The following is a 24414-nucleotide window of genomic DNA, read 5'->3' on the forward strand; positions in this document are numbered from 1 at the left end:
CATCGGCCACGTCTCTACTTACCGGATACACTTTCTTTTATTTTCAAATCTACCACAAATCAGTTTCGGATGTCACTATGGGGCGTTTAGTGTAACTTAGATGCGAAAAATTCTGTGTAATGTGTAAAATGCATAGGTAAAATGTAAAAATGTATATATGTGTACATTGTTGCACAGCTGCTGCAACATAAATTGTGAAAATTAAGGGGTCTGACAAATTTATGAATCCATCAATAAACAAAACATTAACAGTTAGACAGAACTCGTCTATTGTGACGAAAAATATAATGGATGATGGAGGTTATTTTATCTGGCAGCTTTTACAGAACAAACTTAGAAATGATTGATCATATTCCAATTAGATAAATGCGTTAAAGCAAACTGTTCTAAAGAACATGTAATGTCTATTCATGCAAGAAAAAATAGGTGTCACACACACAGCCTGTGCATGTTAATTTGGTTGTTATTTCATGTTCATGCTCCAATAGTTATGATGAATCCTATTTTTCATCATTAATTTTTTTTCTCTTTCTTTGCTATTATTATTTACATGTTCCTACTTTCTTACACTCTTAAAAATACAGGTTCCACAATTTTTTTGTTGTTGTTGCTGCTGTGATTCCAGAGACCCATTTTGGGTTCCCAACAGAACCTTTCAGTCAGTGTACTATTCTTAAAAGAACCAATTTTCTTAGTGTGAAAAAAGTTTTAATAATCTAAAGAAAATGTTTCCCACTATAAAGAACCTATTGTTAAATGGAAAGGTTCCATGGATGTTAAACAGTTCTTTATGGAACCATCAATGCCACTAAATAACCTTTATTTTAAAGAGTGTCTAATACAGTATGTGTACTGGGGTGGGAGATAATATTCTAAAAAATTGACTACAAAAAACACATGGATTTATTTCCTCAAATTATTCATACGTGATCACAATCAATAATTGAGAACTAAAAACTCTAGCTTTGCTCAATGAAGTGTAAAAAAAAAAAAAAGCACAAACAGGCGCATGTAACACAGTAGTTAAAAATCATTTAATATTTTATACATATATTTATATATGTACACATTAACTTGTATTCCTTTAATGGTAACTTTTGATGTGGTCAAAAAACCATCGACGGAGAACACCGCAGGTCAGACCTGCCAATTTCCCAAGGTGCTCCCCGAGGGGAGATCATAGAAAGGCGTACTCTACCACTTACATCTACTCGGCCCGTTTGTGCTGTAGACACCTGCTTTATCTTGTGCTGAGCTCCTCTGCCTTTACAATAGGTGTCAGGTTTTAATCCAAACCATGTTTTCTTACCTCCTTGAGGCAATTAGCGGCGTCTATTCCTCCGACTGAACGAAAACATTTCTGCTAGAGCAGGTGCTAAGGACAAACTGAAGTTGTTTGTACAGCTAATCACAGCATCCCTAGACACCATTGTGTTCTGCTGTTTCCATCAGTTTCTCTCTGTGAATAACATGTTTTTAAAAGGATTACAAATGCTGATATGCACAAGGAGCTTACTTTCTAGGCATAAAACATTACTTATTGAGCTGAAGGCATAAATGAGGTGGGACAATCGTGGATTTTTGTCCAGAACACACCGGTGGGGTGGGGAAGACCATCACCTGCGAATCCACAGCTCTTTCTCTAGAAATGTCAAAGACTCAGTGCAGTAAATACAAAACCTGAATACTTTCAGATTCTTGAAGACAATGTTTTAGAGCATTGGTGATGCGGAATGTGTGCATGATGCAGCTGAAATGTGGTGGAAAAAGCGCTTTAGAGAAAGGGGTTTGTGGAGGAACCTCCTGTTGGGTACGGTCCCGCCGGGCCTCCACCCTGAAGAGAAAACAAACATAAGCATGAGAGTGGATAAAGAAACATTGATCTAATGGTTTGATTCATAATTTCTGCCATCCAGCAACAACATTGCAGATTTAGGAGCCCATTATATCAAGTTAATTCTACTTCAAATGATCATGATAATATGGATGAGAAGACTTGAGAACAGATTACTCATGTTTAATGCAGCCTAACATTAAGTACAATAGATGTAAAACCATTAAGAGTCAGACTGCCATTAAGACATTAAAGGTGCATTCAGTAGTTTGGTGCTAAATGTCTTTTTGTGAAGTGTCATCTGAATGGTATCAACTAAAAACCCTGAGTGAGAACCAAGTTGCTTCTTTTTTGTTCATCTATGTAAGGTAAGGGAATTAATGATGTAGATCGCTATCTACATAAAACTCACCAGCATCAATGTAATTAATGCTGGTCTCATAAAACTCAGAGACAATCATGATGATCCACATCAATAAATGGCAGTACAGCGTCTAACATTAAATTTTATAACATTAAATATAAGTTAATAACCTTTCATTTTTTTTCTGAGGGGGAGTGGGATCAGTGGCATGCCTAAATATGCCTTAATACATGCCTAAACAAACCCAATTAAGGTAGTAAACTCTTGATTCTGAATCAATTACACCAAATAAACAATATAAATCGTTCCAAGTAAACAATGGGTCTCATTCACTAACTGTGCGTATGCATGATTTGTGATTGAAATGTAGGAACAACTGAAAAAAACACAAATCACATACCCTGGTCTTACAAATGTGTTAAGATGGAATTTTATACATATTTCATCTTAAATATATTTAATCATTACAGTAAAAGAGCAAGAAAAGGTGCTTGAGCTGTTTCCCCTGCATAAAGATGCAGATTCGCATATGTACAGCTCGTTAATCAGAGGACTAAATCTGGGTCTGTATTAAAGGTGTTTTTTGTTTTTGTTTTAACTTGTTTTGAGGATGGCACACTTGGCGTTACTTGAGGATTTTGCTGTGCGTGCTCTCAGTCTTCTTTAGACAGCCTCATGTTTACTGAGAGAGAAGAAAGGAAAGCGTGTGCGGAAAGCCCTTATATGGACATGGTTACGTGATCGCTCATTTAAAATACTCCAAATTCATTAACGTTCCAACAAGGTTAAGAACAAATCCATGTGTGTAATATTAGGCGGAAACTTTATGTGAGAAGTTCTCGTGTGCATATAAATATGAAATTAGCTGATTTTTCAACATGTGACATAATTTCCACTGAAACGGAAATATAAACAGCTCCTCCCCTTTTTAAAAATATCCAATAGCATTTCGTTCATATCACAGCTCAGCTAGAGCTGCTGAACTCGGCAAAGCCGCGTTTGACAGCTTATTGCAGCATATGACAGCCAGTCTGATAGATTCCCCTTTTATATTTAATATGAAACGGTTACTAAAGCATAACGGTGAACATAATCATGCTGAGGACATGTTGTTTGAAAACTGTGTAACTGATGTTAGTTCGAGTGATACTAACGCAAAACCAAACTTCATTTTCATTTCGTGATTGATTTCAGCTGCAGCTTTACCATCTATTTATAATGTAGGGGGCGGGACACTTCAGATTCTAGAGAGCATTTGATTGGACAGAAAATCTGAAGGGCAGGGTGATGTCATCAAAATCGTTGATCCAGACTGGCGTAAGTGAGAGTCTGTAAATTTTGAACGCTTCTATCTTCTAAAAGCAAATTTTGTCATTGTTTTGGAGCACACTAGCTTATACAGTGAGGAAAATAAGTATTTGAACACCCTGCTATTTTGCAAGTTCTCCCACTTAGAAATCATGGAGGGGTCTGAAATTGTCATCATAGGTGCATGTCCACTGTGAGAGACATAATCTAAAAAAAAAAATCCAGAAATCACTATGTATGATTTAACTATTTATTTGTATGATACAGCTGCAAATAAGTATTTGAACACCTGTCTATCAGCTAGAATTCTGACCCTCAAAGACCTGTTAGTCTGCCTTTAAAATGTCCACCTCCACTCCATTTATTATCCTAAATTAGATGCACCTGTTTGAGGTCATTAGCTGCATAAAGACACCTGTCCACCCCATACAATCAGTAAGAATCCAACTACTAACATGGCCAAGACCAAAGAGCTGTCCAAAGACACTAGTGACAAAATTGTACACCTCCACAAGGCTGGAAAGGGCTATGGGGAAATTGCCAAGCAGCTTGGTGAAAAAAGGTCCACTGTTGGAGCAATCATTAGAAAATGGAAGAAGCTAAACATGACTGTCAATCTCCCTCGGACTGGGGCTCCATGCAAGATCTCACCTCGTGGGGTCTCAATGATCCTAAGAAAGGTGAGAAATCAGCCCAGAACTACACGGGAGGAGCTGGTCAATGACCTGAAAAGAGCTGGGACCACCGTTTCCAAGGTTACTGTTGGTAATACACTAAGACGTCATGGTTTGAAATCATGCATGTCACGGAAGGTTCCCCTGCTTAAACCAGCACATGTCAAGGCCCGTCTTAAGTTTGCCAATGACCATTTGGATGATCCAGAGGAGTCATGGGAGAAAGTCATGTGGTCAGATGAGACCAAAATAGAACTTTTTGGTCATAATTCCACTAAACGTGTTTGGAGGAAGAAGAATGATGAGTACCATCCCAAGAACACCATCCCTACTGTGAAGCATGGGGGTGGTAGCATCATGCTTTGGGGGTGTTTTTCTGCACATGGGACAGGGCGACTGCACTGTATTAAGGAGAGGATGACCGGGGCCATGTATTGCGAGATTTTGGGGAACAACCTCCTTCCCTCAGTTAGAGCATTGAAGATGGGTCGAGGATGGGTCTTCCAACATGACAATGACCCGAAGCACACAGCCAGGATAACCAAGGAGTGGCTCTGTAAGAAGCATATCAAGGTTCTGGCGTGGCCTAGCCAGTCTCCAGACCTAAACCCAATAGAGAATCTTTGGAGGGAGCTGAAAGTCTGTATTACCCAACGACAGCCCAGAAACCTGACTGATCTAGAGAAGATCTGTGTGGAGGAGTGGGCCAAAATCCCTCCTGCAGTGTGTGCAAACCTGGTGAAAAACTACAGGAAACATTTGACCTCTGTAATTGCAAACAAAGGCTACTGTACCAAATATTAACATTGATTTTCTCAGGTGTTCAAATACTTATTTGCAGCTGTATCATACAAATAAATAGTTAAAAAATCATACATTGTGATTTCTGGATTTTTTTTTTTTAGATTATGTCTCTCACAGTGGACATGCACCTACGATGACAATTTCAGACCCCTCCATGATTTCTAAGTGGGAGAACTTGCAAAATAGCAGGGTGTTCAAATACTTATTTTCCTCACTGTAAATAACCTTAAGGCTAATATATTCATACTAAAAGCCCCCCCAAAAAACTTGCATTTTGATTTCATGGGGACTTTAATAAACCAGTTGGAAATCAAGCAGCTTTGTCATAGTTAAAGCAGAAATACCAGAGGGAGCCTTCAAGTCAGATTGAAAACCACTGCTTTAAAGCAATAAATAAAGAATATCCTTCATACTTAGTATTTACTTCATAGCAACTGGCTTGCTTACCATGAATGGGTTGCTGGAGATCCCAGGTCCTGTGACCTGCTGCCCATAGTTGCCCATAGGTTTGGCCTGTCCGTAGGCTGGAAACCCCCCTGAGGAGGACCATACAAGAAGAAAGGCCATGGAGCTGGTGTGTTACATCAAAGACTGACCTCAACACTAAAGCACTGAACCTGCTACTCCAACACATGCAACACCAAAACTCACATCAAAGCAGGAAAAGCAAAAAGAGTTGATGCTTAATACAATACAAACACAGCCTTTCTCATGAGTATGCATAAAAGAAAGGCATAAGCCACTGGGGGTTTGGGCCACCTCGCACTCACGAAAACACAAATATAATCTCACATACCATTGGGCTGTTGGTGGTAGGCTGCAGGTGGGGGAAAGGGACCTTGGCCAGGGAATTGCTGCTGGAAGGTCCCACTAAAACTGGTTGGCAGGCAGAAACTGGTTGCGTTCCCAAAGCCAGCTGGCATGCTCATGGAGCCAGTGCCAAATGAGGCTAAAGTAAATAAAAGGAGACCAGAGGAGGAGTAGCATGTTTCATCTGCTCATTCCTTGAATGGACACACACATAACGAACATGCTGATCTCGACCAAAGCGAGGTTTTACCTGAGGCGGCTGCTCTCCCATTGGTTTGGAATGGATTTGTAGACATGGGCTCCTGAACCATTCCAGCAGCCACGAATGGGTTTGTGGAGGGAGCAGCTGCACGATCAAAAGTCTCGAGTCAGTTTAAAAGACTTGCATGTTAAAACTTACTTAAACGAATCTTAAAATCCACCTGCAAAACCCTGTTGCATGTTGGGTACTCCTGGCTGAGCTGGAGGTGCGGTAGCTCCTGGGACACCTCCATACACACTTTGGTAGTGCATTAACACACAAAAACATGTACATGAACAGACTAAAAGCAAGGTGGACTGTGCAGAGAATATACGGCCAGTAATGCAGTGATCTCTCACCCTTGTGAGCTCCCACTGGTAACGGTGGAACTGAGGACACTGTCAAGCTCAGCTAGGGCCGCGTAACGGTCCCCTCTCGATAAACTGCTCAGAGGCGGGGCAGGGGCCACATTGGGTAGTGGAGGAATGGACATGCCTCCTCCTGAATCGCATAAAGGTAGAGCTTAAATTTATACTCTGACTTATTGTATTAATTCAATTCAATTGATTTATAAAGCACAACTGCGGTTGACCAATGTGCTGTACAAGAGGACACAAGTAACAAACATAACCATGAAATGCATTCAGGCAGTGGACAAACAGAGCTTAAAAGAGTAAGGTATCAAACCACAGAATGTAAGCCTGGTGAAATAGGGTCATATAAACATGGGTCATGTAGGGGAAGTTCTGATTTGAATTGAGAGGCTGTTCCAAAGTTTTGGAGGGGCTGCGGTTTTTGGAAGAACTAAGGCTCTGTTTACACCTGGTATTAAGATGTGTTTTGGTCGATCGGATCACAAGTAGAAGAGGGAGACGCATACCAGTTTACACCTGGTGTTTTAATCTGTCTCTTTTGTCCACTTTCAACCACTTCTATCCTGATTTCTTCGAGGGGAGGGTCTTTTTCAGACCTTTCGATCAAATGGATAAAATAAGCTTGCGCAATTTACATATGAACTCTGACAGCCACAAGCCCACGCCGAACGCTGTGAGTGTGTGTTAGAAATCAGGAATGGCGAGAGAACATTGTGCTTGGTACGTTTTTCGACTTCAAACTAAACTCTCCATCAGACCATGTTTGAATCCCGTGTGGCTGGTGAGCTTCTCATAATGTTTACACATTAGGTCAGTAGACGGTCTTTTGTGGCTGAACGCATTCGACCACATGAACGTTTACACTACAAAAGCAATCTGGTCAAATGCGTTTTCGACTACCTCTGGAAGTGGTTGAAAGTGGGCAAGCTCAAAACGTTTTACACCCAGTTTACACCTGTATTTAGCGTCGTCCACTTGTGGTCCGATCGACCAAAACGCATCTTTATACCAGGTGTAAACAGGGCCTAAAAGCCTCTGATTGTCAGACCTAATGATCTATCAACAGTTCAGAGAGGAATGAGGGTGCTAAACCGTTCATGTTCTTAGATATGTACTCTTTGTATTCATGTTGGTTCCATCCATTTTCAAGAAAAAGTAAAATGACTCTAAAAACTTAAAGTAATACATATTTTCCTTACACCTAGAATACAATGTTGTTATTGTTAACTAGTGTTTTTCTTTTCAATATTTTTTTCTTTTATTTTTATTTTTAAATAAATTAAAAGATGCGGATGAAAAAATAAGTGTAATTTCTTTTACCCATTATCTTCCTTAAATGACTGGTACAGTTCTGTTAAAGTAAGCCAGCAGCAACATAGGTGATATTTAGCCAATAACATTCTGTAACAACCATGACAGGAAATAGAAATAAACGTGAATATACTGTAATGCACAATAGATGGGGGCAGGGTGTGGTACCTGTGTGGGGTTGTTGAAGGGAAGGCTTTGAGGGGGGTGATGTGCCAAAATTTGACGGTCCACTGGCGTTTCCAAAGGAATCAAAATTGGCAAACTCCGTAGTGGAATTATTTTGTGCTATAGATAGCACAGGTTGAACAAAATGAACAGGACTCATGAGGAAAATTAAAGTGACAGTCTGAAATCATGGTTCTGACACAAATGTAGGCAAGCAAAATGAAAACACTGAGCTGACTGACTTCATTCACAAATGGTTGTAGAGTAGGGTAGTTGAAATGACATTTAAAGGGATTGTTCATCCAAAAATTAAAATTCTGTCCTCATTTTCTGACCTCATGTAGCATTTGATCTGTTTTTATTCATATAATGAAAGTCAGTGGGGTCCAAAACAACATTGGATCCCACAAACATACTTAAATAAATTCTATGTATCTTTTGTGTTCCACAGAAGAAAGAAAGTCAGACAGGTTTGAAACAAATCGAAAGTGAGAAAACTAATTTTCACAGAATTTTCATTTTGGGTGTACTATCCCTTTAAATAAGTGACGAAAAGCTACAAGATGATTAGTAGTGACAAAACAATTGAAGGAACTTTCGACCGGCATCTAAATGACTCTTTTCTTATACATAAATTAGGGCTGTCAATCTATTAAAAATCTTAATGGTTACCTGAGGGCCTGTTAAAATGTGCAAAATTAGCAAAGTTTGAGGAGCTGGCAGTCTGAGTTTGAGGGGCAGCAAAAATATCTCCACCCAAGTCAGAGAGGAGGTCAAACTTCTTCTCCTGGCCTGCAGACTGGGCCTGAGCACGACTGGTCACTGGGGACTGAGACAGAAACGTGGGGAAAGCATGAAGAGAAAAGCAGGGCATAACCTGATTCCACGGAGAAGAAATAACTGGTTCCAAATGAAAGTACAAATGTGTGGGTGCTTGTGTGTAGTTAGTTACCTGGTTAGACGGAGTCTTGGTAAGATGCAGGGTTTTGAGGGGCTGGGGAAGAACCTCTGGGGTGCTACTGGTACTGCTAGCAGATGAACCAGATATTGAGGCCTGCACAGAAGCTATCACCCTGGCTTGTTCTGGGGGAACATACCTGCAAATGACGGTGGCACATTAATAAAGCTGTTAATTTGTAGGTCAACCCGGAAGGCTAATTTGCCATGGGCTCCCTTGGGATTTTATGAGTTTTTAGAATAGAGGTTTTTGATTTAGTAGTTTAAAAAAGTCTGTGCATGATTAACATGACAGGGCTTTGTTCTACAACATAATTTACACAGTCAGTCATACATCACCCTTCAAAACGTTGGGGTAGGTGAGAGTATTATTTTAATTTAATACTGTGAAGCTGCTTTGATAAAATCTGTATTGTGAAAAGCGCTATATAAATAAACTTGACTTGACTTGACTTGAGAGGTTTTAATGTTTTTGAAAGAAGTCTATTATGCTGCACTTATTTGAGGACTACTCTTAAACTGAAATCCACCATTCTAAAATTCCATTAGAAACACCTGAGGGAACTCATGGCCTGAGAATGCTGCCAATTCTTTTTTTTTTTTTTTTTTTATGGAATATTGCAGAATATTGCAGTATTTAGTATAAATGATTTATCCGTCCACATCATTATTATTTTTAATTATGTGCCCTCATAATCTTTAGTCAAAATAACTTCCCCTCTCTCTTGCAGCATCATCTCTTCTCTTCTCTGATGATGTGTTTACTGGTGTGAGGGCGGGACAACCTGTCACTCACATGAAATCACAGCAAGAGCAAACCACAATCATCCAATCAATTCCTGATGGACAAAATCAGGTTCTGTTCTACATATTTTCTTGTTCAAGAAGCCGTTTCACTTGGATATACTTCACAATAGGGAAAAAAAGACTAATCGCAACTTCCGCTTTGTGCCAAATTTAAAGCAGAGGTTCTCAGAGTGGGGGGATTGAAGGAACTGTTAGTAAGATTTTATTATGCTCACCAAAGGCAAAAATACAGGAAAAAAATATATTGTGAAATATTATTACAATTTAAAATAACAGTTTTTTATTTGAATATATTTTAAAATGTAATTTATTCCAATGATGTCAAAGCTGAACTTTCAGCATCATTACTCCAGTCTTCAGTGTCACATGATCCTTCAGAAGTCATTTTAAGATGCTTATTTGGTCTTATTATTATCATCAATGCTGAAAACAGTTTTTTGTGGAAACCATCATATATATGTTCTTTTCAGAATTCTTTGGATGAATAATGAATAAAAAGATGAAGCATTTATTTGAAATAGAAATCTTTTGTAACATTATAAGATGTGTTTACTGTCACTTTTGATCAATTTAATGCATCCTTAAAAGTATTAAGTACTGACCCCAAACTTTTGAATGGTACATGCTATGGGTAAGAATTATTTTATTTACAGTAAATCAATAACTGCGTTGGGAGTTTTTTTTTTTTCCTAAGGCATTTTTGGTCTGTGATCTGGCAGATAGTGTGAAGGTTCAATGCAGATTTAGATTTCTTTTTGCCTTTACTGAGACAGGACAGTATAGATTTAGTATTTTAATGTGATTTCCTGATTCCACCGATGAGATTTCCATCAGAATTTATTGAAGAACCTCTGTATGAAAATGAACAGCTTTATTGCACTACAATAGCAATAATGCCACCTGAAATGCATGATCTCAAAAGCATTTGGCACATTAGACGTGTACAAAGCAAGAAACAACAGGCTACACAGAAACACGTGTCACTAAAGGAGGATGGATCTGACCAGAGACTCCTTACCATCTTTTCTTCTCATATTTCTCCTGAAGAAACTCTTTGACTTTCTGAGGTTCACGGAAATCTGGGATCACAGAGCTCTTGTCATCATACAACCCCAGCCAGATGTGTTTGCAGACCTGAGCACAAAAAAAAAGAGAGAATATTTAGAGGAGCCTCAGTATGTGCATAGACTGTAATGTGTTAAAGCGTATTTTACCTCATTGCTGTGTTTTTGTAAGAACTCGATTTCCTGTTGGGTGAAAGTTGTCATAGAAATGGACTTCACTCTGTGTGGAGGGTTGATGCCTCGTCTGGGATACAAATCAAATGACAGACATCATAGATTGGTCACTGCAGAGACAAGACTAAACTCTGAGAAGTTGCCTAATTATGGCAGTCGTACATTATTAGTGGTGCTTATATTTGTTATTCTTCTGGATAAAAAGTATTTTCACTATAAGCACATATGATACCTCAATTTATGGAATTTGAAGAAAAAATTCTGACTTTTCTAAATGATCATATTTCGATTTTTGCCGGCAGATTAAAAAATGAATCATTAATTATTAATATTAAAATGTAAAATAATTGTTATACATTTTAATCATTATAATTGACTCAAGGCAGTGTACTAGCACTGTTCAGACCCCTGCGGCTCTGTTTGGGGCTCCTGTCATATCCAGTCATATTTCAGCAACAGAATGTCATAAGGAAATTGACATCAGGGGCGTTGCTTTTGACTTAGAACCTTAAATTGCGACCCCATGTGGAGTCCCACAGCCCTCTGGGGGCCCCCGGAGGCCCTTGTGGAGCCCCTGTCATATTTAGTCGTATTTCGGCACCATAATGTCATAACGACACTGACATCAGGGGCGGCGCTTTTGACTTAGAACCTTAAATTGCGACCCCATGTGGAGTCCCACAGCCCTCTGGGGGTCCCCGGAGGCCCTTGTGGAGCCCCTGTCATATTTAGTCGTATTTCGGCACCATAATGTCATAACGACACTGACATCAGGGGCGGCGCTTTTGACTTAGAACCTTAAATTGAGGCCCCATGTCGAGTCACACAGCTCTTTGGGGGCCCCCCGAGGCTCGAGCACCATTTAGTCATATTGATTCCTGGCACCAGAATGTCATAAAGACACTGATAACGGGTGGCTCTTTCGACTTAGTACTGTAAATCTAGGTTCCAGTGTGGAGCCCCAAAGCCCTCTGGTGGTCACTGCTGCCCCCTGTCATTACTCTGCACCAAAATGTCATAGAGACATCATCTTACCAGGCAATGAACTGAGACCCCATGTGCACTACCTGGGGCCCAAATCTCAGCACCACAACATCATACCATCATTTTCACTAGTGGCATTTTCTGCAAGTTAAATACCACTTTTCAGTTGATCTAGTTATGAAAATATTTTACGCATAAGCAGCTGTAATGTTTAAACATGGGTGTGTCACACATTGACACAGTACTTTATGAACAAACACACACAATTTTAGCTAAATGGCACAAACGTCACACCGTCTTATTTGAAACGGATCGTGAAGTTCAGCTGTTCTGGCTCTGAATCAATTTTTGTGAAAGCTGATGTTATGATGATGTTAGAGACAGCTGGGACACATTCTGCAGATGATCTCGCAGATGGGAGGGGTTGTTAGGCGTCTGCCCATACAGACTCTTGAGGAAAAAACAACAAGTTCGTTCACCATCTGTGTGAATATGAAGGACCTCGTTATAAACTTACAGTATTCCGGAACAGGTGGTGCACACAAACGAGCCTACTGTCATGTTGGCGTAGGTCGGGCCGCGCTGATCGCAATCAAAGCATTTCCTATTAGGAGGCAGGCTGGTCATCTCCCGAAGCATCTTCAAGTGTTTCTCCTCCTGTTTTCGCTTGGCACTCGCCGCCATCACGAAATAATAAAGCTGTCGAGTCTAGGGCAGGTGAAGCTGGAGGTTATGGATAAATCTAGTGCATAAACACACCCGGCAGCGCTGGAAAATCGTTCCACATAGGACAGCCAGGAATAGCCATAAAACGGCCTGTTCTTCACCGGACTGATGTGGAGCGCTGCAGGCTATACATGTCAATGCTGCCATCTACTGCACTGGAGAGAAACGCCTCTACTGTATGGAACATGAGTGTATGAATTTTTAATTGTAAACGAGAGCCTGACACCCTGATGTCCACATTCATGTTTCACGGTATTTACATCATGGCACTCGCTTAGGGGTCAGACATGTGTTCCTCAGTGCAAAAGAAACCGAAGAAAATAAGCAGTTTTAAAGAAAAGCATGTTCTATGTTCTTTAATATTAGAAAAACTCATTATTTACTTTAATATTAGACAACTATTTAGTATTTTCAGCTTACAGTATTACAGTATTTAAGACCATTTAGCCTTTTGTAGTCATGTCCACAGTTTTTTTGTTTTGTGCGTTCATACATCAAGTACCATTCCGACGAAGGAAAAAAACTTTAAAAATGGAAAAGACCACCAGAGGGTTAAATAACACACAATGAAACGTCATAGGAACAGAAAAGCCATGTTATTGTGTCACTATGGTATCCTGACCAAAAACATGGTAATATCATGGTGCTTTCTTATGTATTATGCACTGAATGATTCCCATATTCATACATCATGGTATGTACAGAATATGGTATGTATCCCTAGGTACTTTAAAGATTACCATGGTATTGCAAAACTAAAAAAAAAACTAAAAAACATGACATTACCAAGTTACCATGTCCGAAAAACATGATATTAGCTTGGTACTTAGTAGTTTTTAGATGGGTCATATACAAATACAAAGGACAAAGCACAAACACACTCTCACTCTCTCTCTCTCTCTCTCTCTCTCTCTCTCTCTCTCTCTCTCTCTCTCTCTCTCTCTCTCTCATCATCACTTATTATGTTTTTTTGCTTATTATGTCCCCTCATGGGGACCCAAAATTTGTTGCCATCTTTGTGGGGCATTTTCTCCCCATAATGGGTTTACCAGGAGGACAGACACACACAGACACACAAACACACATTACTATATGTATCTATAGGCAATAAGATATTTAACCACATTAAACACAAGCTACACTAGTATCATATAATAATGTAATAATACATCATAAAGCACAGGATACATTTAGAAATAAAATGAGGTTTACTGTAATTTAATACAGGCTCCCAAACATAAAAGTTACAAGCATTATTTAAAATTTAAAATCTTGGCACTTGTTTTACATTATTTTGCCATTTGAACATAATAAAATACTAAAATATCTAAAACAGATCGATGCCATTATACTTTTAACTCTTCTGTCCACATGATGGTTTGATTAATGCTTTAAGATCCAAGATTGAAAATGGTCCGTCTTATTCAATTTTTGATTGTTTTCTCCCACTGGATCCTCCCACAGCTGCAGATTCAGCCTATAAAGAAGTCAAGACTGTTTGTTACAATGTTCAAGCAATCAATCGATTTACAATACTTCTAAACTGATATCTAACCTTTCTCCTTCGTGTCGCAGGGAAAAATTCTTCAAGTCGTGACTGTCTAGTTAGGCCCATTTTCTCATCCACCTCCCTCTGCTTCCTTCTCTTAGAGAGAGACTCGCGAAAATTCCTCATGCGTCCCCGCACCCTTTCCTCCCTTAAAAGAGTGAATAGGGTCACATACCCAAATCTCAGATACTATTAAACATCAGAACATAGAGACATACTTCAAAGGCTTCTCCTTGCACAGGAACTGCACCAGACCCTCTTCATCAGGCTCACTCCAGGCCAGAACAGGGTCGTCGATTTGTGGTGTTTCAAAAAACAGCTTCCGGGCGTCCTTGTACTGCCAGTTTGGAGGGATAGGGTGTGTCTGTAAGAATTGACAACCAAAGTCACCTTAATTTTTGGTTTACGAAAAACAGCAGCCTGAACATTCTGCTTTGTTTTCCACAGATAAATGAAAATCATATTGTAGAAAGCAAATGAGAGTGAATAAGTCATGACAAGAACGCTGCCTTCTAGGGGGATCAGCTTTAAAGTCACCATGGAATCAAAATGGACAACTCTTATTTTTTAAGGAAAGGTGCAGTGTATATTATAGATGATTTATCTATGCAGTTTTTTACTCTTTACTCGAAAACATTTATTTCCCAACCCCCTTGCACTTACATCTCTTCATTAATGACATGAGCACAATAATACTGACGACAATGATCCAATAATTTCCAGATGTACAAAATCCCTCTCCTACACTTCTTCTTGTTCAAGAAGCCATTTCACTCAGATATACATTATAATAGGCATAAGAGGAGAGTGTGTAAGGCTGGCCACGCTCAAACCACTGACTGCTGCTTCTGATTGCTTTTAGGGGGAAGTGCTGCCCATAATAGCAGGTCTAATTAATTCATTCATTAATTAGTTAGTTTCATTTATATAGCGCTTTTCTAGGAACTCAATCTCCTCAACCACTAGGATCAGTTTTCTCCATAGAAATAATAATAGCATATTGGCGAAACAGAATTTGGTGTTTGTACTCTTCAGAAGGTCAAAGGTTAAACCACAGAATTCAAAAGGGTGTCTTTCTATTTAAATGTGTTTCTGAGGAGGATGCGCATCTAGATGGTTTACCCTCCTCCTATGATAATAGGGAAGAAAAGACAATCCCAATTTCCATTTCATGTCGACTTTAGCATGGCTTGATTTATTTGGTTTATAAGATTTTTTTTCCCCAAACAAGTACCTTTCTGTTGACATGTTCCATCACACCCTCTATTGTATGATGTTGTTTAATAAGCTTCAATGCCCGACTCGGCCCAAGACCTCCAATCTTATCACAGTAGTCACAGCCCAGCAAGATACAAAGGTCAACAAACTAGGAAAGAGACACAGAAAGATAAATTAAACAAACACACTTTTGGTGTTAAAAGTCCTGTTCTTTTGGATCTTTTCTACAAATGCCTTACCAAAAAAAAAAAAAAGGCAAATCAATTAATGATCAGAAATTCTGAATGTTTTACCTGTTCATATGTCAGCTGTAGAGCTTTCAATAGCTTTGGTAAGGAGTACTCTGTCACCTCACTGTGAGAGAAATGATTTAAGGACAAAACCATGATAGCTACTGTACAATGTAACATTGAATGTTCTCCTGCAAAATCTATGAGTGGGGAATTAATTTGACTTTAATCTCACCTGTCTCTCTTTGCATTGAGCTGTCGGAGAAGAACAGTCCCTCCAAATGCCAGTGTGTCCATGTCCTCTGAGGCTACAGCATTAACTGTGCCACTTTTGACCAGGTGGGCACACAGTGCCTCTGCTTCACCTGGAGCCTGACATTCAAAGTGATGTCAAAATAAGTCAAACAAGAACCCCTCAAATTCATATGACGGAGTAGTTATTTGTATAACGCTAACTAAATTAAATAGGAAACAAAATTAAAAAATAAAAAATACCTGGATACACGGCACACCCATGAGCTTTAGGAGACGTAAGCACTCTTGTTTAAAGCTGGACCCTAAAAAAGTGCAAAACAATGTGCATAAATATCATAGTCACCAGCAAATTGGGAATAGTGATGAGTAGAAATAACATGAAACTATACAATATATATTTATAAGACTTTAAGATATATTAAGAATGTTTTCTATTTCAAATAAATGCTGTTATTTTGAGCTTCCTGTTCATCAGAAAATCCTGAAAAAAATGTATTAGTTTCCACAAAAACATTAAGCAGCACAACTGTTTTCAACATTGATAATAATAAGAAGAAATGTTCCTTAAGGAACCAAATCATCATATTAGAATGAAGTCTGAAGGATCATGTGACACTGAAGACTGGTGTAATGATGCTGAAAATTCAGCTTTGACAACACAGGAATGAAATAAATAATAAGAATTTATTAAAAAGTTATTTTAAATTCTAATCATATTTTCACAATATTACTGCTTTTATTGTATTTTTGGATCAAATAAACGCAGCCTTGGTGACCATTCTTTCAAAAGAGACTTATTGACCCCGAACTTTTAAAGCGTAATGTTTACATCGCCACACACCTGTGTTGGAGCTCTGCGAGCTGTTATAGCCAGTGATTTGAGCTCTTTTCTCCAGCTAGAGGAATTAAAATATATGCCATATTATTAAACATACTGTAACTGGATTATATAATATGTATGTAATTATTAAATAATTTTATTAGAACGCATCTTCTCACCACGGCTCTCTTTTGACTGGGGGGTCTGCCATCAAGTACAAAGACAGGCTTGATGTCATGCTCCAGGAAAGTAAGAGTGCGGTAAAACAAGCCTGTGAGAGGGCTGCAACATCAGATGTTCATATTTGTAAGATAAAACACACACACACACACACACACACACACACACACACACCCCGACACATATATGATAGAAGATCACAAGATTTACAAAAGAGAACAGACAATTCATTTTTCATCAATTCATTTTTATTCAAACCTTAGCTTCAGATGGCTGGGGAGAGCTGTGCGAAACTGATTCACCACAATAGATGTATCTAGTGCGACAATCTTGCCTGGATCACAGAGACATGACAGTTGTTACAGATTTTAGGCAAACATAACAGAACAAAAAGATTTTTGAGTTGATGACAACTAACGTTAACTCTGAAGTGTACTTTCGAGATACATTTTTCGGCCTGTCAACTGCTTTTCTTACGGTTTTCTCTTCTTTATACATGACAATACATTATTGTATAGCCTATTATTTTTTACTACGGTTTCCATAAGCTTTTATGTTACATTTTAACTGTAATGCATTGATCTTACCCGAATAATCACCGATCTCTTTGTTGCGCATAGACGCTGGAGCGTCAAAATGAATTAAATGCGCTAACTTTGTAATCCCCATTTTAAATTAAAAGTGTTTTAACTCCAATCGTGTTGGTAGGACAGATGTTATTGTCCGTCATCACACAGCTTCATTTCCGCATGGTCGCAGTGCTCACGTGGTTGCCATGGTAACATAGCGCTGATAGGCCAGTACTGCTTGACGTCACGAACTCGTTTCGCGACCATAGATGTATGTACATAGAATTCTCATTAGCGGCTGTTTCTTTATGGAATAAAAAAGACTGGCAAAAATCAAAACCACACATGTGTACTGCTTAAAAATGTGCGATCAAAACAGACTCTCTCAAAAAAACAAAAACAAAAAACAAACTACAAGTGCACAAATCAATACCATATGTGCGTAGTTGTACGCTCAAAACAGATACAGATATGACATGATTTGCTTTGTTTTTGACAGTCTTTTTTATTCCATATTTCTATGGGCCGCTATACATAACATGTTCCATCTAGCATATTGGAACGGTCAAAGCTGGTCCTTGAACATTCAAGAGCAATTTGATTTAGCATCTGCAACTGTAGTCCCCCCTGAAAATCAGGTTTTTAATGTTGTGGTGTTTAATGTGGTTTAAGACAAACCATGTGCAAATACCATTGCTGAGTATTATTTTCTCCTTAAAACTGCAGTGAATTTGCTGGTGTTTCTGACGTCACAAACTACCTTGTAACCAATCATCTCAACATGTGATGGTCAAAGAGTGGATCTCTGAGCTGGTGTGAGTGAGTGGAGGCGGGGCTAATTTAATTTAACATAGAACCGCTTATACTAAATGAGGCAAGGGTGAAGAGTTACATTAAGTTATTTTAAAGCCTAAAGATATTTTTTTAAATATGTCATTTTGGTGATCAAAGACGGGTTTTAAGGGATACAATTATTGACTACAGGGGGACTTTAATAGACACACATGAATATCTTTATCTGCAAGAGACTTAAGCCGATGATTTTTCTAAACTAACACAATACAAGACGGAGGCGTCAGCTAACATGGCATTAAAAAGTTACCATAGTAAAAACCTGTAATATTGAGTTAATATAAAAATCCAAACCAAACCAATTCTCACCTGTGAAATTTTATCCCATTTCTTCAGGAATTAGAGGTTTCACAACCAGAAGCTGCACAATGTTTTAATAACAACAACAACAACAACAACAACAACAACAACAACAACAATAATAATAATTATTATTATTAGTAGTAGTTTTATTTTATTTTATTAAATGCTTGAAAAAACAGTAACAACAATGATCATCATAACCAGAATTTCAGTCCAGATTAAGTGCCAGCCACTCTAACCTCCTTATGTTCTCATAGCTTTTACGTTTTTAGAGAACGCAATAGATTCAAAATATATTTTCATCTAAAGTTTAAATCTTAAAAAAAGGAGTTGTGGCATCAATCATTGATTCTAATGTGAGTGACGACACGCTGACCGTTCCAAGATGGCGGGCGTGCCGACGTGTCTGGAGCGGTCGAATGCGGAACTACGTATCTACATAATGTTCGCGACTGCAAAGTCTGCAAACAAAATGACCCAACTCGTTTGCCGTAGACCAGCTAACGTGTGAGAATAGTTTTGAAAGTGATGCTTTTGTGAAAGCAGAGGATGTCAGAGCGAGTCAAAATGTTTGACTAAATATTTTATTAGGTCAACTCGGCCTAAACATTTCTTTGTATATAATAAAAGCACATTCAGCAAGTAAAGATGGAGCAAGGACTAGAGATGTCAGCAATGATTCCTGCACTGCAAGAACTAGCCAGGTAACATCACTGGCTGCTAATGGCGATAGATATTCTCTTGTTAAATACTCCGGACAGGTGTCCTCAACATAAATATTTAAAAATAAAGTTCATATAAAGCCTTTTATGTCTTTTCCAGTGCCAGTTCAGTTGAGTACAACCAGGCTGTGCAGAAACCACGTCAGATACTGTGTCAGTTCATTGACAGGATACTGACAGATGTTGATGTCGGTAAGGAAAATTGCATTGCATCTTGGATATTTGTGTTGTTGTTACGTCAAAAGTCTTTTTTATGAGAACATCTCAAAATTCTGTCATTGTTTTCTCACCTTCATGTTGTTTCAAACCATGCTAAATACATATAAGGCAAATATCTGGTGGTTGACTTCACTTGGTTGAAGAATTATAGTGAAAACTGTTAATGTGAAGCCCTCTAGAATAGATTATGTGCTTAAAAGTATATATTACACATTGCATTAAATAAATATATGAATACAAATATAGCATGAATTGAAAATAAGGCATTCCTTTCCTTCCCATTACTGATGAAGTTCTGTGTTATCGTCACATAAATGTTCTCCATAGTTTACAATGGTGTCTGCTGATATCACTGTTTTGAACTGAACATCTAAAGATGGTAGATTACATCTAGTGTTAGTGTATCATTCAAGTCTGTATTGTATAGCATAGTGAAATTTGGGACATAACAATATATATATATATATATATATATATATATATATATTCTTATAGCTTATAGAGAATGCAATAGATTCAAAATATTTTAATTTCAAGTTTAAATCTAAAAAAAAACCCTATATATATATATATATATATATATATATATATATATATATATATATATATATATATATCATGTATATTTTCATGTATATCATCATCATTTACTCAACCTCATGCTGTTACAAACTTGTATGACTTTCTGAAGAACACAAAAGAAGATTTTAAGGATTAAAAGTTTTGGTTACCATTCACTTCAATTGTATGGACGAACAAAAGCAAAAACACTGAGACATTTCTCAGAATCTTATTTTATGTTCTACTGCATACAAAAATCAGGTTTGGAATGACATGAGGGTGAGTACATAAAGATATCATTTTTTATTTTTGTGTGATTAAACTATCCCTTTAAAACAAGTTAACAGAATATTTAAAGTCCAACTGAAATCAAAATTGACCCTATTTACTTTGTTAGCGCATATTACTAGTCTTGTGGTGAAAAATTAATCCGTGCAAGTTAATACACAGAAAAAAATTGTTTGCCGTCGTAATCTTTAATCAAAGTCTGAAAAGTTACTTCCAGTCTGGAATGGCGTTCCTTCTCTGATGATGTAGGTTTGACGGCTTGGGTTGGGAAACGCTTAACCACTCCCCTCAAACCGTTAGTCTGTTATGAGCGAGAGATGGAGAGGAGGAGCGCTAGAGTGAAACCCTGCCCTCTGTTCAATATTCCGTTTCACTGGGAAATACGTCACAACACTGGAGAAAAGTCGTTTGCAACTTCCGGTTCACGCGGACTTTAAACTTGCTGGAAGTTTCTCTTCATCCCTTTCCACTGTCAGTTTTTAGTACAGTAATGTTTGAGGTGTTTACATAGTCTAAGATTTTTTTTTTATCTCTCTCACGTTTTAGTTGCTCTGGAGTTATGTAAGAAGACCAGTTTTGAGCCAGCATGTGTGATGCTGCTGGACTTTGTCCAGCACATTATTAAATCCTCCACATTAATGTTCATAAACCCAGCGTGTCTTTCTGATCAGTTCAAAAACTCAGAAAACAGCTGCACTGGTAAGTTGATATAGTTTACGTTATAGCTAAAGTTCTGCACAACTACATTTAACTTGGATTGTCTGCCTTCCTTCTCCCTTCATAGATTTCAGTAAATGGATCATCAACCGTCTCTTGCGAATTGCTGCTTGCCCAGAATGTGAAGATCTTCACATGAAGATCTCGTCAGTCATCTGTTCCTTGCTTCACCTTTTCAGAGCCAAGGGTCCAGTCCTATTTGGGCTGTTTTCCACAGAGCTAATTTGTTTAATGCAAGATCTAGTGCATACAAATTTCATGGTTAGACCGTCTCCTCAATGGCCAGTGGTGGTGGAACGCTTCTCCATCAGGTCTGCAGAGTCTGCTGTTTACCTGACCCCTACCATCCTTCAGCTGTCCTCATGTGCCTCAGCTCAGATGCTGTTAGTAACTTCATTAACAGTGCTGACGGATATTTTGCAGGGCATTTTCTTCTCAAGAGAAGTGGGCATCATCTGGAACTCTACTTGCCTCATGCTGTCTAATGGGAGCCCGAGGCTCAAGGCAGTGTCTATGGTGCTTTTAACTCGCATTGTGACTCTAGGAGGTTTCCCTGAAGACCATTCACAGCCATTTTTCTCTGCTTATTTGCATCTCCTGGACTCATTGTCTGCTTTTGAGGAGTCAGAGCTCAAGTCTTTTGGCAAGGATTTCCAGAAGCTCTCCCAATGTGTTTTCCTGACAGAGGAAGGCACTCACGGCAGGTTTGAGAGAGTTCATCTGAACATGCTGATGGAGAGGCTTGAGAAACTGGTGGTTGGTGGGGCACTTGAGCAGTTGAAGGTAATGGAGGTGAAAGCTACACTTTGCGAAGTCTTCTGCTTTGTCCTCAACTTTGTTCCTCCTGGATACGAGTGTGCAGTGCAAATCCGGAAGGAGAGAGTTGCAGCCATTTGCAAAGCTCTTATAAAGACCATTGGAACCCAGGACCAGGAGGAGGTAAAGGGTCAAAAGAAAAATTCATCCAAAAAAGACATATATTTTTCTATTTTCTGTCAAGCACAAAAAAAGAAGTCTAGCAAAAGGTCCAGTCTGCTCTTTTCCATACAATCAAAATGAATGGTGACATGACATGTCAAGCTTCAAAAATGACAAAAACAAGATAAAAGCAACACAGTACAGTGGTTCGGACATCTTTTGCACTATATCCAAAGTGTTCTGAAGCAATGTTGGGAAAAGGAATGGACATTCCTAACATTTGAAGGAATGGTTCACCCAAAAATTAAAATTCTGTCATCAATTACGCACCTTCATGTTGTTCCAATCACATAAGACTTTGGTAAACACAAGAATTTGTTAAACATGGATGCTCAATCATGCTTGTGTGACACGTGAGAACAAACCTCATTGGTTCTCGCGCGTCAAGCAAGCACTTTTGAGCTTCCGTTTGCCATATTTGATGTACTTTACAAATGTGTGTTGATCAGTGTTATATATGAATAAAAGCCTACATTACATCTGTTCAACATATAAAGTGATCATGCCTATTCAGAAGACCTGGATTTAACAACTCGATTGACCACTGGATTACTTTTTTTACGGTCTCTTTATGAACGTTTAGTGAAATTAACTTTCAATGGAGGGACAGAAATCTCTCAGGTTTCATTAAAAATATCCTTTTGTGTTTCAAAGTCTTATGGGTTTGGAATGACATGAAGGTGAGTAATTGATGACAGAATTTTCATTTTCTGGGTAAACTATCCTTTTAAATTGTTGATAGTTTAAAATCTTGCCATACATTAGCTCAAATCTCATTCTCATGCATACATTATTATGTAGTTTGAAGTCTAAAAGTGGTGATGTATTGCAGAGAGTAACATATTTTCTGTTAAAAACTAGCAAAGTGTGGAAGGCTACCTGTACGCTGCACTCAAGACAGATGCCATTGCTGCAGTGCAGGATATGCAGGCCGCTGTTTCTGACCCTGCTGATCCTCGTATGTATGAAGAGGAGGTTCCAGCCAAAAGACCAAACCTCTCTCTTCCAACACAACTAAGGAGCGAGGCCAAAACTAAGCCAGTGTATGCAATTCTCTGTCCCCACTCAGTCTCTGCTGTCTCTTCAGATAGACTTTGCTTCAGTCTCTCCTCTTACCATGTGTAACGCATTAAGATGATCTTGTCTGCCATCAGGCAAGTGGACATGAAGAGCAGTAGTGAGGTGTGGGCAGCCGTAGACAGCCGACTGGGCGAGTTACTGACCCAGATGAGGGACCACACAGTGAGCCAGTGCGTGAGCACCGTGCAGGGACTGACGGTCATCTTCCACCTGGCGGCGCTTTGCTCAAAACACTGTCTGAATGGACCACAGAGGTACGGTTTTATTTAAAGCCCTTGTTGTGTTGCATGGTTATTAGTTCTCATTCTTAAATGCCTCTTCAGTGGCAGAGGAGAGAAGACATCAGAGACTTCAGATGGAGTCCAGCTCGTTTGGTTAAATCCTCAGATTTTGGTTCAGGTAGTCGAGAGCTGCCGCACCGTAATGGTGAACACCTCCAATGAGGGAGAGCTGGAGCCTTTGGTGGAGGGCACTGTCAGGATCCTTGATGCTGTCCTCTACCTTAACAGTGAGTGTTTTGCAAAGGACCATTTCATTCAACTGCACCTTGGTTATTTTTTTCAGGATGGCCTAATATAAAAATTCTGGTCAAAACTGAAAAGCCTAATATTATTTTCAAGTTATGGCTGGTAACCAATATAAAATACTATTTGTTCTGAATTTAAAATATATCACTAAAATTAAATATACCACAACTAAATTAGGCATTATAACATTATAATGCACACAGTATGAGATTGAGATTTTTTTTGAGATTTGAGATTGGCTAAAGATAACATTTAACAGTATTATTAAATTATTAGTGGTTTTGAAGAATCGGGTTGATACCAATAAATAAATAAAAAATCTCGAATTTTGGCCGATACCTGTTATACATTACCCTTCAAAAGTTTGTATATTTTAAACAAAGACACATTAAACTGATCAAAAGTGACAGTAGAGACATTTAAAAGGTTACAAAATAATGTTTCAAATAAATGCTTTTTTCACAAAATATTGAGCAGCTGTTTTAAACATTGATAATAGGAAATGTTTCTTGAGCAAATCAGCATATTAGGATGATTTCTGAAGGGTCACGTGACACTGAAAACTGGAGTAATGATGCTGAAAATACCGTTTTTCTATCAAAGGAATAATTTACATTCAATTAAAAAGAATGGTTTTGTATTTTAATATAATAGTGCACAATATTACTGTTTTATTATATTTTTAATCAAATTAAATGTAGCCTTGGTAAGCAAAAGAGACTTCTTTCAAAAACTTTTGTGCATCCCTA

The 24414-nt window shown here is 38.5% G+C and overlaps 3 protein-coding genes across 4 annotated transcripts in view; 1 reads left to right on the top strand and 2 right to left on the bottom strand.

Moving 5' to 3' along the window:
• Positions 1-1015: 1015 nt before the first annotated feature.
• agfg1b (ArfGAP with FG repeats 1b) lies at positions 1016-12710 on the bottom strand. Of its 2 annotated transcripts, XM_079875743.1 has the most exons (12): positions 12389-12710; positions 10864-10957; positions 10668-10783; positions 8838-8982; positions 8558-8714; positions 7889-8005; positions 6395-6536; positions 6217-6293; positions 6045-6140; positions 5781-5933; positions 5432-5520; positions 1016-1834 (listed from the first exon to the last, which is right to left on the bottom strand). In XM_079875743.1, exons 1-12 carry the CDS (start codon positions 12553-12555, stop codon positions 1775-1777), a joined length of 1413 nt encoding a protein of 470 aa, XP_079731869.1. In that variant the 5' UTR covers positions 12556-12710; the 3' UTR covers positions 1016-1774. The 2 variants fall into 2 exon arrangements, with proteins under 2 accessions (XP_079731869.1, XP_079731870.1); XM_079875744.1 differs by lacking the exon at positions 7889-8005.
• A 1089-nt stretch (positions 12711-13799) lies between these two features.
• LOC307162381 (putative flap endonuclease 1 homolog) lies at positions 13800-17617 on the bottom strand. The gene is made up of 11 exons (XM_079877635.1): positions 17437-17617; positions 17108-17183; positions 16849-16951; positions 16691-16745; positions 16090-16151; positions 15830-15966; positions 15658-15718; positions 15381-15512; positions 14365-14510; positions 14153-14294; positions 13800-14074 (listed from the first exon to the last, which is right to left on the bottom strand). The coding sequence occupies exons 1-11, from the start codon at positions 17516-17518 to the stop codon at positions 14018-14020; spliced, it is 1053 nt and encodes a 350-aa protein (XP_079733761.1). The 5' UTR covers positions 17519-17617; the 3' UTR covers positions 13800-14017.
• Positions 17618-19061: 1444 nt separating this feature from the next.
• Positions 19062-24414, top strand: part of atr (ATR checkpoint kinase) — a 35970-nt gene continuing 30617 nt past the window's right edge. The window contains exons 1-7 of the mRNA XM_079875970.1: positions 19062-19277; positions 19396-19487; positions 20910-21062; positions 21148-22019; positions 22920-23101; positions 23213-23392; positions 23462-23646. Coding sequence (XP_079732096.1) covers positions 19222-19277; positions 19396-19487; positions 20910-21062; positions 21148-22019; positions 22920-23101; positions 23213-23392; positions 23462-23646 — 1720 coding nt within the window. The 5' untranslated portion in view covers positions 19062-19221. The remainder of the gene's footprint in view (positions 19278-19395; positions 19488-20909; positions 21063-21147; positions 22020-22919; positions 23102-23212; positions 23393-23461; positions 23647-24414) is intronic.

The sequence above is a fragment of the Squalius cephalus genome, assembly GCF_949319135.1.
Source record: "Squalius cephalus genome assembly, chromosome: 7".
Taxonomy (NCBI): Eukaryota; Metazoa; Chordata; class Actinopteri; order Cypriniformes; family Leuciscidae; genus Squalius; species Squalius cephalus.

What these genes read in the sequence shown, in the direction of transcription:
- agfg1b (XM_079875743.1), bottom strand. Translation starts at nt 12,555, where the DNA reads ATGGCGGCGAGTGCCAAGCGAAAACAGGAGGAGAAACACTTGAAGATG. An exon ending in CATGCAACAGGGTTTTGCAG is followed by an intron (nt 6,141 to 6,216) that starts GTGGATTTTAAG and finishes TTGATCGTGCAG; the next exon opens with CTGCTCCCTCCACAAACCCA. An exon ending in TGGGAGAGCAGCCGCCTCAG is followed by an intron (nt 5,934 to 6,044) that starts GTAAAACCTCGC and finishes TATTTACTTTAG; the next exon opens with CCTCATTTGGCACTGGCTCC.
- LOC307162381 (XM_079877635.1), bottom strand. Translation starts at nt 17,518, where the DNA reads ATGGGGATTACAAAGTTAGCGCATTTAATTCATTTTGACGCTCCAGCG. An exon ending in AGAGATCGGTGATTATTCGG is followed by an intron (nt 17,184 to 17,436) that starts GTAAGATCAATG and finishes TCTGTGATCCAG; the next exon opens with GCAAGATTGTCGCACTAGAT. An exon ending in CTCAATGCAAAGAGAGACAG is followed by an intron (nt 15,719 to 15,829) that starts GTGAGATTAAAG and finishes TTTCTCTCACAG; the next exon opens with TGAGGTGACAGAGTACTCCT.